The sequence below is a fragment of the Bolinopsis microptera genome, chromosome 13 (genome assembly GCF_026151205.1).
Source record: "Bolinopsis microptera isolate Bmic1 chromosome 13, MBARI_Bmic_1.0, whole genome shotgun sequence".
Taxonomy (NCBI): domain Eukaryota; kingdom Metazoa; phylum Ctenophora; class Tentaculata; order Lobata; family Bolinopsidae; genus Bolinopsis; species Bolinopsis microptera.
The window spans coordinates 8,915,896-8,932,126 of NC_087084.1; the positions used below are offsets into that span (position 1 = coordinate 8,915,896).

At 35.8% G+C, this 16,231-nt stretch overlaps 1 protein-coding gene across 2 annotated transcripts in view; it reads left to right on the forward strand.

Annotated features, from left to right (window-relative positions):
* LOC134824697 (matrix metalloproteinase-15-like) overlaps window positions 1-15,545 on the forward strand; it is a 75,931-nt gene extending 60,386 nt beyond the window's left edge. For both annotated transcript variants that reach the window (XM_063836668.1, XM_063836669.1), the window contains 9 exons: window positions 721-821; window positions 1,233-1,371; window positions 5,445-5,556; window positions 8,351-8,401; window positions 11,313-11,373; window positions 12,911-12,982; window positions 13,438-13,553; window positions 13,693-13,781; window positions 14,143-15,545. In XM_063836668.1, the coding sequence (XP_063692738.1) occupies window positions 721-821; window positions 1,233-1,371; window positions 5,445-5,556; window positions 8,351-8,401; window positions 11,313-11,373; window positions 12,911-12,982; window positions 13,438-13,553; window positions 13,693-13,781; window positions 14,143-14,231 (830 nt within the window). In that variant the 3' untranslated portion in view covers window positions 14,232-15,545. The remainder of the gene's footprint in view (window positions 1-720; window positions 822-1,232; window positions 1,372-5,444; window positions 5,557-8,350; window positions 8,402-11,312; window positions 11,374-12,910; window positions 12,983-13,437; window positions 13,554-13,692; window positions 13,782-14,142) is intronic.
* The last annotated feature ends 686 nt before the right edge of the window (window positions 15,546-16,231 follow it).

A 16,231-nucleotide genomic window follows, 5' to 3' on the forward strand; every position in this document is an offset into this window, starting at 1 on the left:
ATTGTCTTTAGTTTTTACAGTATATCAGTCTACTTCTGAACAGTGAACAGATTAAGATGTAGACTTCTTATTGCATTACAAAAACAAGCGGCACTAATAGCGGAGATTTTACACTTGAGAAGAAGCTGTATATTTCACTGTGGTGAAACATCACGAATTAAAACCCTGTAGAAACATTGCAGGGGTGAAACAAAAAGGTTAAAACTGCTGACAGCTTGAATGAACTGTTCTTTGAAAGTTAAGCAGTATATCGCATTCTGCAATTTCAACGGCTGCCTTAACAAGGCATGGAAAGACGCCTAATCTAAAGTTGACAATGTTTTGTGGAACTGTCCTAGGCAATTTAACACCATTATTACCCTGGAAATTCTTACTGTTGATACTCGCTTTTCACTGGACAAAACACTACTCAAAAATAACTTTTGTCTCGTAAAATGCCACAAATCTCGGAACTAGCAGAATTTAGTCATAACTTTTAGCCATATTTTATCGATCCCGAATCACATTTAACGATCACATCTCATCTAAATCCAATGTACCACTGTGCGACGAACACCTCTTATCAATATTCCAAGCGGCTTAACAAAGCTTTCCACGACAAATCGTCAGCAATCTTTCGTATAATATGTAACTAAAAGATCATTACTGCTATCTATCAATTACAGTCCATTTTCTGTCTCTAATTATCATTTTGTTTCTAATTCTCGTCAATTTGTACAGGTTGGAGGGGAGCACACGTGCAAGCAAACTGTCCCTCTATTATTAGGTGGGACACGGCCTTTACCGACCAAACTACCGGGATAAGCTTTGCTTTCTACAGGGTAAGTCATACTCATTATCTAATTAATTAGCTAATTACCTCATTAATTAGCTAATTACTTCATTAATTAGCTAATTGCATCATTAATTAGCTAATTATCTGAGCGTTAATTAGCTAATTTTTTAATTATGTTAGCAGCGTTATATTGAAGGTAGGAGTTCCGGTGTAACTCAGATGTTTAACTAACATGATATGGATCGTGTGTCGTGCTTAGTGCTTCCATTTACTGAAAAGACTGACATTGTGTGTTGTAACTTGCGCGATTATTTCGGATGTTTACTAAAGTGTTGTTCTAAACGTTTAGGAAACGTTCTAGAAATAAAATATTTGAAATGCTAGCAATGGCCTGAACCTCTACTTCTCTATTTCCAAACAGTTCCAGTATCATAGTTTCAATTTAATTTCCTCTCAGGACCAAGTGTGGAAGTTTGACGAGGACGGTCTCCAACCTGGCTACCCCAAGTTAGCCATAATGCACTTCCAGGGTCTCCCTACTATAGAGATAGAGGCTAGTCTCGCGTTCAAGAATGGATACAGCTTTCTCTTCGCAAGTATGTTCTATATATCTGTTATATTGTTAGTAAATGAAGTTTTAAAAATAAAATAAAAATCATTGGTCATCTCAGTACTTTCAATAAATAGATTTAATAAAATTAATCTTTTGTATGTACTGTCAGTAAATAGATTTAATAAAATTAATCCTATTCCTGTACTCTGAGTGAATAGAATTAATACATTTATCGTATTAATTTACTTGTAGTAAATAAAATGAACAGTGATTATTTTACCCAGCTCTATGTTATACTATTGTCTTGTCCTTATTTGTTGTGTTACAGTTTGCCTCTGTGTTCCATTATCACTAAACAGTATACCACCACAGAAGAAAATACCGAAACCGTAGATATTTTAATGTTGCAGAGGTATAAAAAGCAAGAACTTTATGAAGTTTAACATCCCATTTATCTCTCGTTGTACTGATTTTGGTCTGTATATCCTGATATATTCTGGTATATCCTGGTCTATAAATTAATATCCTTAAGCGGTTCATTTGGACTTCAGACCTATGAATGTAGATTGTAGAAGCCATTGCATTAAAAGAACTGCCCCAAAAGAGACGGTTCGTTAAATTAGACTGTCTTTACAAATTGCCCCTCAAATCCTAATTATGTCTACTGAACACATACCAACTCTAGACTGGATACACATATTAAGAACTATTTGATCACAACACATACCGGAGCGATAAAAGAAGGCTGTTTTCTCCTTTTTAGACTTGACGGATGAAGAGAATGTTGTAGAGACTTGTCCGGGGAGAAAGTTAGACTTGTCCGGCTTTATTCTGACCGATTGTACCGCCCCGACCTGAGTTCCGATGGGATATCAAGCCGTATAAAATACAGTTCAGGGCTCTTTCTAATATTTATATTTTGATTTAAAAATACCGTTCTGATATGATACCATGCATTGAGGGGGTTTCATTACTTTATTTAAGTATCTTCGTTCATGAGACTTGATTGTTGGTTGTGAAGAGTTGATGTTTCAATTTCTTACTTCTTTAACATGAGTTAAAATGGGTTGATGAGTAAAAGCTGAGAATTTTAGATCCGCAGAACCAAATCAATTTGACACAAATGGTCTACAACGGTATCAGGATTACTAATTTTTCTTGCCTCAATTTCCTGATTTACTTTATCTTGGCGTCACGAAGAACTTTAGCGCCTTGAAATAACTATTGATGTCCATCGAATAGAAATATTCCCTAATTTTTATCCATTGTTACATTTTACGTTAATTATCACATGGGATAACGCTGTCTAACCTCTTTTAAATAACAATGTCACAAAGTGACCGACTTTATCACTATGTCACCCTGCCACAAGTTCCCTTGATACTTTCATTACATTAATTAAGTAATAAGTTACACAGTTTAACTATAAATACTACATAGCGCCTCAATTTTATAAGTTAAGTTAGAACGTTAAATGTTACAGTTTCATGTTTATACTTTATAGTACTGAGAATCTCAGTACTATAAATAGTACTGAGAATCTCCCGTGTCAGAAATTACGAGTCACACAGTTCAGTTGTACATAAAGTCTCAAGTTTTAAGTTTTGAAACAATTTCCGTATTCATTATTTATTTCGTGTCACAATGCCAGAATATTGGAACAACAATGATACAAAGTGACCGGTATTGTCACATGGTCCCTAAATTTCATCATCAGATTGTTTAACGTATAGGTATAAGTTACACAGCTCAACTGTACCTATAGTTTCAAGTTTTAAGTTATATAGTTTCAGTTTTTTACTCTAATTCATCGAGTATTCCGTGTATCATTCCCAGATTCACACACACACAGAACCAAGGCGTCGCCAGAATCACACAGAGCATAAGGGAGTCAATCAGTCAACCCTTTCAGCTGAACATTAAACAAATCCCCAGTATTCCGGATACTTCCCGTGGGCGTCCCCTGGGCGTCCTCAACACTAGAGCCTCTAAATTGAAACCCGTACAAATAGCTAAACTGATAAACTACCAATCATAGGCCACCTGAAATCAGTTCACAGACTGTCACTTTTAACTAAGTTTCATGACGGTGTTAATTTGGGGGTGTTCCAAGTTAGTGTTCTGGACGTCTCCAAGGTAACTTCAAGTTAGCGTTCTGGACGTCTCCAAGGTAACTTCAAGGGTGTTCTGGAGGACTTAACGACTCCAAGAGTCAACACTTCTGAGACTCCCGGTTATTCCCCAGCTTATTAATTAATTCCCAGCTGCTAAATTCCTACTGTTTACTACATCACACATACTTTAGTCGCTGAAGCGGTAAAGTTCGGTAATTTGATTTCATGTTTTCAGACTACCGAATTTATCTGACAATACCGCCATATCTTGAGAGTTTTTAGACAATACCCCGAGATATAAAGGCGTTTCGAAGTCTGAAACCGCCGTTCTCAGGCAAGGAACCCCCTCAAAGGTGATAAGTGAGCCTCCCCCTGTTTAGGAAACACTTCTAACCGTGACGTGTTTCAAAGTTGCTGGTCATCTTTCTCAGCGTTTTGACATTGTATGGTTTTTTCGGTCTATAAAGTAGATTTGAGAGGTAGAGTAACGGCAGTTCTAGGCTGTCCCAGGTTCTGTTGAATTCTTAAGATTCGTGCCGGTGGGAATCGGGCTGGGTCATGATGCTGACAAGTTATCAGTTACAGCCTTGTGATGCTCTGGACACTTCAATCAATTGATCTTTGCAAAAGACAGTCCAGTGAAGTAATTAGTGAGTTAGGGACGAACAGTACGTCTGGTTTTGGTAATTCACGTACAATTTAAGAATTTAACACGTCAATCACGTACTTCCAATTCGTTCTCCAGAAATAGAAAAAATATTTTGTACAAAAATAGAAAATATATTTCTGTAGAAATATGAAAACATTTAAAACATTTTTTTAAAAGTCGTGCCCTCGAATATTTTTTCACGTCGACTGTTAAGTTGGTCGGGATATAGTAGGTACATGCTAAATCGGACGATTCTTCGTAAAAAATACCTAAAATTCGGTATAAAAGACCGCCTCTGATGGCGCCCTGTGGGTCCCTTTTTTACGCCACTGACCCAAAATCTAACTAAATAGAAACTGTCTTAATCTTGTCTCTGTTAAGATTGATGTTAACCATGAAGACACGAAAACGACATATCTCTAGGTGATCTGCTTGTGACTCGACTTTTTAAGGCCATCCACAAGAGATTATCACCTCAGTAAATGTAATATATTTGTAGTGTTGTAATTAGTTTAGACTGTTGCTTAGCACTATTATTACTAACTAACGATTTCAATGTCAGCTAACACTTATCATAAATCTTGTTATGTCTATATAATCTACAAGAAAAGAGACACTGTAATCGGTATACGTGTCCAAGTACCCGTGTCCAACTGTCCCACACACAACATGCAAAGGTCACCACAAACTCTATTTAAATTTTAACAGCAAAATAAGTGCTTAATTTTCACAAATCCTGAATCAGCTTGCTGACCTCACATCCTGAGTCTGTCTGTATAAAACTACAATTTTAAACTATATTTCTAAACTATAGTTACATCCCAATTCCCATGTTCTTTGTCCGCTGATCGAGTTGGAGCGTGCAATGGAGTACTTTCAGCATGTTTCTGCGGTGGTTCTTGGTGTTGGCAGTCAAGGACATTGGTCAATGAATCTAGCCAAGTCTGGTTTTTGGTCACTGCTTCTCTGGACTAGATCATTCCATCGTAAATATGATAGTATAATATGTTGCTGCTTTTTTATTTGAATGGAAAGGAATTTAATTTTCGTGAGGACCGTCTGAAAAAAAATGCAGGATTAAATCCATTGTTCCGTAACTTGATTAAAAATACCTGAACAATTTTTGAACCCATTTCTAGATCATGTTCGAATCATAAAATTTAATTTCACAGGGTTATTTCGACTGTATTTGGGGTTATAGTTAGCGTGGCTCATGATCTATGTCTGTACTAGCACGTACACTTATATTCGTGATTAACTGTCTAGGTGTACCATAGAATCTGTAATTGTCTCGAATAATAAGCTAATTATCATATTAATCACTTAGATATTAACTAATCGATCAATTAACAGGAGACAGATACTGGAAGTACAATGCTACAACTGGCAGAATGGCCCGTGGATACCCTAAATCTCTGGCCGGCTGGGGTTTCCCTAAAGCGACCAAGATCAATGACGTCATAAGGTAAGGAATGTTTCATAATGTAGAATTTTAAAATTACAATAAATTATTCGATTGATTAATAATTAAGTTATCAAATCATTTCATTGAGATTATTATTGTTGGATTATTTTTATAAAAATAATCCAACAATTATAATAAAATATAAATATTTTACATAATCAGTAGGTGTGTTAAGTATATATCAGACAAATAAACTTATGCTAGTAAAAGGTTATCACAAATACCTTAATAATTAGTGAGTAACTAGCAGGAACCCGTGAAATATAACCCTAAACGGTGTCAAGACTCAAGATACTGAAATAATTATTACCTATTTAATTGGCGTTTTTGACACCACTTGGGGGTCCAAATTTTCGGCTCTAAAATCATTATTCCTCGGCCAATTTTTAATTTTTTCATGCTGATTTGGAGGATATTAAAGCATTTGACCCAGCCAAAAAAGTTTCAGTTGTATATCTTTTACGGTTTTTGCAGAAAGTTGCGTTAAAGTCGATGCCGTGGTGTCAGTAAAATGGCACAGATATATATATATATATCGTCTCGCTTTATATATAGTAAGATAACTTAGCTCCAGAAAATAAAATGAACACTTTATTTATCGAATTCGACCTTTTTAAAATTCAAAAGCGACGTTAATTTTACTTTGCGCTAAAATTTACACCCTATATATTATGAGCTAGGACTTCGTTTTGACTGTATCTATTTTAAAGTCGTGTTACACTGGTAACTAGATTTTAAACTATTTACTTTAACCAAACTTCAAATAGTTCAATTCATGAACTTGCACGATCTTTCCTCGTCAAAATGTGTTCTAAAACTTTGTTACATTTTAACAGGAACTTGTCACCGTGACTAATAGGATTATGGAGAATATCACTGCGCCCGCTGTTTAAAATAAGTGAAGTGTTACAAATAACAGTAAATAACAATATCATAGATTCAAAAATGTCTGTCTTTAAATTAAATCTGAAGAATTAATCTATAATAAACTTAGATTTATGATGTAAACTTAGATTATGATGTAAACTTTGTATTTTACAATGTTGGTACAGCATTGTACGGTATCATACCAACAAACCTTGGCCACAAATCAGCTCATGTTGCCTGTATTTCATATTAATCTGAGGTCACGTGACTGTAAACCGTACTTCATATTAATCTGAGGTCACGTGACTGTGTACCGTACTCCATATTAGGTCACGTGACTGTGTACCGTACTTCATATTAATCTGAGGTCACGTGACTGTGTACCGTACTTCATATTAATCTGAGGTCACGTGACTGTGTACCGTACTTCATATTAATCTGAGGTCACGTGACTCTGTACCGTACTTCATAAGAACTTCAGCCACCTGCCTGCTGAACTCTGTTATAATGACAACGTTAAACTAGCACTACAGTCACCCTGGTACCTCTACAGAAACCGATTCATAATAATAATAATAAATAGTGTTTACAACACTACTAGTGGGGTTTAAAGAGGTGTTTTAACAGTTTGACCACCCCCTGCCAAGTTGGTATGTCACGTACACTGGTGATGGTATTATGGCGACAGTGTTATGGTTACTGTAATCATAATTCTCATGGAGTTCACCCCGTGAATGGCAGCTTCGTAGTAATGAGATGACGAACAACAGTAGTTTTAACCGTAGGATCTTTATTGCTGTCTACAAGATAAGATAAGATAAGACAAGGCTCTAGGTAGAAGAAACATCTGTTTGTTAAAATATTGCTATTTTTAAATATAAAATTCCTCGCCTTTTTGTCGTTGGTATGATCAAATATTTAATAATTCGTGACTGAAAGTAAAGGACAAAATTTATATTTGTTCCCTTACCGTTGGGGTTATGAAATTCGTTATGGAAATATTCTCTTAATCTTAAAATCTGAGAAATTTAAAAGTGGATGACAAGCGCAAACTTGTTAATTCAATCCACAAAATTTCAACCATAAAAGTGCGAAGTACTCGACATACCTTACGATTTTTTTGCATTTTTCTGCGTTTTGTTATATTCAGAGCGTGAAGAAATCCGTTAAGTACATTAATTATCATCGCGACTGAACGCAGGAATGCCTTGACCACGATCTCGGAATGTCCTGTTTGTTCTGGCATTTTTTAAAAGGTTTCTATGTCCGAGTTAATTTTAGGGACCTAAACTTTTCGGTTGTAGTTGAACGTGGTAAGTTTAGGGGCTGTTAACTTTTCGATAAGTTGAAACAGGCAAGTTAATTATTTGCAGATTATATAATATGACACATGGAACATATTATGGTATAGGAATTTTGCATTCCTGGATAAAAGCTGATAGTGTTCTCATGAATTTCAGTTGAAAAATTAGCACTTGATTAAAATTACTGTTCAGACAAACATCAGAGGACATATTATGTACTTTCAGTGCTTCTATTATATATAATTCCCTCAATAGGGGATGGGCGGAAAATTCTACTCACGGTTGTCACTGAAAAACAGTGATATGAGCACTGCATACCTCGCATTCCTTTAAATCACCGATTAAAAGTTAAACCATAAAAAATAAAAATGACAACGACTCGCGGAATTGCAATTTCTTTGCTGGATTTATCGACAAGGTTTTCCTCCACCGAAAAGTCTCACTAGAGAAGTAGAACTAGACGAATTGCAACATGTTCCCTCCATTGAATCGAATTATTTGTGCGGTCAATTGGAATTTATAAAAAATGTTCAACAATTCTGGACGTGACTGTCGTGATATACTAGATTGTATTAATGTAGAATTAATGAACTTAGTGAATTATTATTGGATCTTCTTTTCAGGTGGCCCCGTAACAACTACGTGTACTTCTTCACTTACAACAAATACTACAGGTCAGTTATTTAGTCATTAGTCATTCAGTTTATCTGTACACCCTGAAACCCTCCCCCCGGCCCCCCCCCCCCCGGCCCCCTCCCCACCCTCATTTAGATTTTACCGCATTTACAGTTTACCTCTGAACTCTGCTAGCTTTTAAGCGTATTCTTCGAAACTACAATTCCTAATTGATAGGAAACAGATATTAGATCATATCACTACAGTGTAGCCACCTATAAATAGGAATATTTTAACTGCCGATGTAAAACCCATGGAAAATTTGTGACAAACAAAAAAGTATCGCGCTCCACCAAGAGCGTCAAGAACAAAGTTATTTAACTTTTAGAAACGTTTCTACAGAACTACAGGTTTGTTGCAACCTATAGTATCCAAGCCACAAACTCTAATAAGTGGAATGTGCTCCGTGGTCACTGGTCACGTGGTGTAGTGCCAACTAACACTGCTTACAATTGAAAAGTCTCAACTCTTAGTCCTCCGCAAACCATCACTCCGTGAGTTGGAGACTCCGTCGATTCTTTCCAGCTCCTTCAATCACTCAGCCGAATGATCAAGAAACTCTCATGTAGCTAAGTCTCGAGCAGAGACAGTTTGTTTCACACTATCTTAGCTGTTACTGGCTTTCAGATCTAATTCTAGATCATTCGGTGTATCCTGTAAATGAACGATTACTTAGGTTAGAATATTAGAATTGGAATACAATATTGAAAAAGCTTTCCGGCTCAATTGTAGGCCAGATAAATCATACCGGTGAGATACAAGATGAAGAATGAACATGGATACTAAGTTTCCTTTTATGAACAAAGCGACAATCGACATATTCTTCTAATTTTCACAATATTTTCTCGTCTGGTTAAACCTGATTAATTAAACAGACACAGACATTTCCTATACACTACATAGAACAGTGTCTGTTACAGTACCCTCCGCAATACCCGTTACAATACCCTCCGCAGTACCCGTTACAATACCCTCCGTCTAGAAGTCGGTAGTCTGATGCTAACGACCTGCGCGGCAATCAATAACCATCACTTTTCTATATCACTTTTCAGTTTCCCGAGCAAAATGTAAGATCTTAAATCTACTTTAGCGTATCATGAAACAAGGTATAAGATTGATTTAAAGAATTGTAATTGCAAGTGTGCAGAAGTGCAGGATGTGTGCAGGTTTAATTTTTTACATGAACGCGCGCAATGTGATACGCTGGAATACAAATGAACACGGAAAATGATCAAGTAACGAAAACACGTAACGGAAAATTATCCTTGATCGAATACAAAGACAAATTCTTTAGAGTAAACCGTATTATCATTAATTTACCTCATACTGTATTATGAAGGTTTACATAATGCGAGGGAATCTCATGAATATTTGTAGCTAAAGATGGTAAGTGTTTTTTTATAAGTTATTTTCAAATAGTTCCCGTTACTATTTTTGAATTTATCTCGAATATCTGCAAACCGGGCAGTTTTAAGAGTTCCAATCATCAGGATTTATCCGTAACAATGTTCTGAATGTATAAATTGTGTATGAACACGGTGTCTTGTAATGGAGAATATTCTAGTATAGGGCTTAGGATGTTACATTTTGGAAAATGTCAAACACAAGGAAATTTCCTTTTATTTTAATATTGCTACAACTTACTTACGAAGAACGGTCTTTAATTTGCTGGTAAGTTTATCAATTGACCACAGATTTGCACCAGTACATTTGCATTATAATTTAGTGAAAAACTTCAATCTATATTTTGGTATAATATATTAATGGTGGCAAATAGTGACAACATCACTTCTCACAATATGAAAGCAAACTTGGTTTTTATATCTATCACCAGTATAAATAGATATTTTATTAAATATATAGTTTCCGGACTTGAAGTTTCATGACGATTACTAGCCTTAGGGATAATTTCGAGGAGAATAACATCATCAAAGTTGATCAGGTGCCCTTCCCATTACTTTACCCACAAACATGACATGCAAAGTTAGGGTTAATTGCAGCAGCTCCTACGCGGTCACCTCATAAAAAGCAACAATTTATCGGTTCCTTAGAACAGGTAATAATTATTATAGACTTCAGCAACGCAGCTAATCGGAGCGCTGAGCCTTGAACTATACCTCCAGGCTGTAGTTGAGCTACTAGTTCGATAAGTTTCGGATACTTTCCGTTTTTAATGAAGCACAGAATTGTAGATTCGGTTGAATACATTGACTAAAGGAAATGTTGTACAAGTAGAAATTTATTTACATCAGTTTTTGGAACATTTTCCGTATTATTGTTAGTATATTTTATATTTTTAACGCACCTGAATAGAAGGATTATGAAAAGGTTATCAGAATAAGAACAAAGACTATCCAGTCGGCCAGTCTCTCTCTCTCAGCTATATTTATCATTTAGACCATTGATCACATATTCCTTTCAACAATTCACCACTGTCCCTAGAACTCTGTTTTATTAGTGATAGGCAAAGTTCGCATGTTCCCAGCCATTTCTATACCCCCTTCTCCTCCAATTTTACGTATGCCCATTGTGGGAAAATTACATTAGTGCAGCATTTCGATCATTTGTAAACCACTTCTTCTCTGTTTTAGGATGCTGACGTAATATGCTCCCTAATAAGTTCTTTCTAACCGTATTTTTAAATTATTCAGCTCTTTACAAATCTTTAACAGACCTCAACTAACCCTCTTATAACTCTTCCCTCTGACCCTCTTCGAGCTCTTACCAAAAACCTATCTAGCCAATACTCCCTTTGAAAACATCTGCAGTATCAAGAGGATTTTAATAATACCACGAGTCACGACTCTATCTCATCTATCCACTATTTAGTTATAGGTAAAGACAGCAACTCTCTGTGTGATATTACGAAGATTATGTTTTATATATTTTTGTTAACACTGCGACTCTCAGGTATAACTCTGCTATAGGTACGATGGACCCTGGGTACCCTCAACCGCTGTACTTATGGCAGGTAAGCAGCCAATCATGCAGCAGCATTTCAAACTTTCGAACAATCATAGCGAGGTTTCACAAACCATCCAATCACAGTGAACTTAATTTTGTCATGTTTTCCCGTTTGTAATACTGTGTCATAACGTTCATCTTCCAAACCGATTAACCACGTGTCACTGGTCACGTGTCTCTGGTCACGTGTCACGTGTCACGTGTCACGTGTCACTAGTCACGTGGATTAAGTCACGACTACTGAGTACTGATTGTATTGCTTGGGATGAGCTAAATTTAAGGTGCCATGAGTTTGATGAATATGCTTCGCATATGCGCATTTTTATTGTGATTCCGTGACAAAACATAAGGCTCCCTCACGAAATGTCTGACACCCTGAGTGCACCTGGTCACTGAGCTATTCATAGCAGCCAATCGCAATGCTGTATTTGTGTCATGTGGCTCTCTTTAGCCAGTTACAAGCGAGAATCCTCAGAATCAGTCGATTTTTTTTCAAGCTTCAATTTACAAGTCCCCGCCCTTGCAACATATATTGGATATTCGCGACATAACTTCTACTAACATTTCCTGAATTCTTTTGTTAGGAATATGAAGTATTTTAATATTTAGAATGCCATAACCGATAACAGCTCGGGTTAAATTTTGCAGGTGTAAATATTTGGTGCTTCACGGCAATTTTGGGAATTGGTTAAATTATTCTTTGCACTCAAACATCAAACCGTATCATGAGTCCATGACACTATTCCATTTGGGACAAATTGATGGACGTCCATTCGACGGAAATAGGAATCCTAAAACATTTGAATCTCAAAACCATGGGGTAACAAATTTTCGCCTTCGATTCTTCTATTTTGAAATAAACTAGTCAATATAACATGTCAACAGTTGCAACCTGGGGATACATATCATGGAAGTGTAATGGTACATGTTACATGTACGGGTTTTAACTATTGGAAATTGAAATGTTGCTTGGTTGGTGGCGGGGGTGAGAGTGTACTTCAGATACTGTGACTTTTTATTGCTTTTCAAACAAAGTTACAACGAATACTTCATGTAGTGCATCCTGGGTTTGGACAGGATATGCCCGTTTAAAAGATTTCCATCACGTTACATTACATAATTCTCAATAAATGTAATAAATCTGTAGTGTTGTAATTAGTTTATGTATTGAAGGAAGGGGTTTAAGGAAGGGGTTTTAATTAAGGAAGAGGGTTTGAAATTACTTCCTGGCTGTTTGATTGGAGAAAATTTCTTATTTTTCTAAAATTAACTGAAATCGTAGATACTAAGTAAATTTAATCACCTTCACCTATTACCATATATATCATCTCAAAACATGCTATAAAGTAGAGCTTAAAGTTTAAAGTAAATTTATCTGAAAATTAGCAAACATGATTAGCTTATTTTTCATATTCTTCTCAGTTGCTCTTAACGATATCAATCTATTTTAGTAATATCATTACATTTTTAAAACTTTAAAAACGGACTAACTGAGCAAGTCCAAAATATTCCCGTATTTTAGCATTATTAGCACCTTTCTGCAGGGAGTACCTACCAACTTTGACGGTGCCATGACCAGCATGGATGGCGGATACACATTCTTCTTCATCTACCACGTAAGTGAAACGTGTGATTTATAGATGTGTCCTAATTTGGTATTTCTCCGTGATTCATGACCGATGTTTCTGGTCGTGTGTATGACGTCAATGCTTCACCGATAATTATTGAAAGTTCGCACTTCGCACCTCAACGCCGAGAATATTCTGTTGATTACGTTTATAAGAGCAGTGCTTTATAACATTACATTTACTTAAATCAAATCATTTCATTCCGAGTTTCGTCATAAGGTTAAACTCAATTTCCTATCATTTTTCTGGGTTCAGTTTCACGCAATACGTTTTACAGTCACACAATCGTAACCTGGTAAAACATTTTTGGAACGCGCGGAGATTATCTTGCAGCTCAAAACGTCTTAAAGACATTCAGCTTAGCGATTTGCGCGCACCACGCGCTACATGGGAAAATTTTCATTGACCGTTCTGAATTTTGATACTGACTTTATATTTTTCAGTACTACTTCCCCTTCAACAACCGCAAAGCGAAAGTAGAGACAGATCAAGTTCAGGAGATCAAATACTCTTTCTTCTTGTGCGAGGAAGAAGTCGCTGATGACGAGAATAGAGCGAGGTATAGTTGGAACTTTTACGGTACTCGATCCCCACCATAATTGTGATTGATCGAATTATCGACACTTTATGAATGATTCACTAATTGAAATCGTAAATTCTGCAACTTGAGCCTTACATTTATATCGATATCATTACAGGTTCCTGAGAAATACCACTTCTGATCTCGACGACAAAGTGAATGATGAAAATTGGAACCGATTCAAAGATCTAGAAATAGATCTTATCGGTGAGTTGGAACACAAATTTATAATGCCTATTGTTCAGTTATTTAGGGGTGAGACGAATCAAGAATCAATGGTCAACCATCCTGATCTAACTTCCGATTTTAATTTAAACGTTACAGTAGATCATTGAATTTTGATACGACTGAATCGTGCTCCGATAAGCTGTAAGCAAAGTCACTTACAAATTTGGTAGTAGGAGACCGTTCACTGTGTATTTCTTCGAACATTGCACAAAAATCCCCGGATAAAAAGTCAAAAGAAAATGATAGTAATCGTTTATAAACTATGAATAAATTAACAACAAATTGATGTTGAACAAGTTAAACTATGTTGAACAAGTTGAACTAAACAAATCCTCTCCAGGTGTCAGCCGTGGTTACTCCACTCTTCAGGAGGCCCTTTCCTGGAACTTACTCCTGACCATCAGTTTATACTTGTGTCTCCTTCGATAGCTTCTACTTTAGGATTAGAGTTTCTTTCTCGCTTTGTTGCCATAGCGTGCGCTTGAGGCTGGATTAGATTTCTGAAGAGAATTTCACCCCCGAACTGAAATTTAGTCCCGTTAATTTATTGAAAATAGCAAGATGAGCGTAGAAAGTGTTGGACATTCTATTGTGTGTGTGTGTGTGTGTGTGTGTGTGTGTGTGTGTGTGTGTTCTGACTCTGATAGGATCACAGAGTTCATCAGTCTTGTCCAAGATTGTGTTTCTTAATTTTATGATTTGTCTTTATTTGTCCTATGTCGTGGGTGAATTTGTCCTTTGGGCTAGATTTCTTGAAACTTTGAGATATTTTGAAAGAAGAAGAAAATACAAGAAACTTAGGGTGCAATCATGCTCTGTAAGTTTACACCTTAGATAGAACAGTTCAACAATTAATAGTTGAAACTCGATAAATTATAATAATGTAATTTATGTTTACTTGAATATTTGAAGAACCGGCTGTGGTTTAAATTATTTGACTTTTCATTTTTCATATACCCGTTGATATGGATTCGAATATATTATTTTCAAAACCCCTGTTGGTCGACCCTTTTTTCATGTATCTTATCAGTTTGCCTTTCGACAATGTTGATATTTGCCGATTGAGTATATATATAATACACCATGCCACATATCCAAATCCGGAAGGATTTCCTAGCAAACTAAAACATTTTCGTACATCAAGAAGTAAAAAACATTTTTCATAACAAGGGGTGCCTATTTGTTTCATGGTAACAGTCAATCGAGAGATTTTCTAGTCGAAACTTTTTGTTTATGTTATCGAGATTGAAATCAGAGCGTAGTCTACTTTACAGATTTACTAATGATTGATCGTTGAAAATCGCAAATCAGCCGAAATAAAGATTGAACCATATGAAAATAATAATCGTGACCGAGAGTGCACGCAGGAATAATAAGAATATGTATTAAATTATTATTTTTAGCTCTGAAAAGTTTATTTTTATTTCATGTAAAAGTTATCAAAACCCGATTTTAACTAAAATTAATTTACGACATTGTAAATATTGTAAACTTTTTGTAACTGTGTGTTTGTTTGTTACTTTTTCTTTATTTCTGCTCGAAGCACAACACTGTTTTTCATCATCCACAAAAGTTCGTCCACAAAAGAATAGCAGAAATATTGAATATCTTGCGAGACTCTTATGTCTTACTTTGTGAAATTTTGTAAAATCTCGTAAAATGAGGCAGAAATATCGAGAGCGTGTATTCTATGTTTCGTAAAAGTCTTAATTCGAATTTCAATTGAAATACAAGTTTGTCTGTTCACTTTTTTAGCGTCTGTACACTACAACCAACTTGGTTTTCCGAAGCATCAAGATGATACTATAAGTGTTTCAAAAAGTAGAGAGAAAATTTATCTTGTGGTAATATATAAAATGCTGATGCCGAACAATATTACTATTACGGCAGAAAAGCTTCTATTCAAAATTTTTCCAAAATGTTTCGCTCTATTCTGAATATTTTCCGTTCATCAATAGTTTTCTTTGATAATCTAGTTTTCAGTACCTCACTCGTGTCTTTTGCCATCCATGATCCACTGTGAACCAATTAATTGGTCATTAAGGAAAAATTCAGTTAAAACATCGAGATTCGGTTCGCGTAATTTTCCTTTCGTCAATGTTTACTCCGGATATTCAGCTTCCAGTACCTCGATGGTAACTTCTGTCATTCACACTGACATTACTGGTTGGTCACTGGTCAAAAATTCAGTCAAACCTATTGAAATTAGGTCAAGAAAACGTCATTAAAACTTCTCTTCAATACTCTTCCAATATTTGTACTTCTATTCTGAAATCTGAAGATTTTCCGTTTATCCAAGTTTTCTTTGGTAATCCAACTTTCAGTGCCTCAATCGTGTCTTGTGTTATCCACAGTGAAATGAACTCATTCATTGATCATTGAAGAAAAAGTCAGTCAAAACATACAGGGTGGGCCAAACGTCAGTGGAC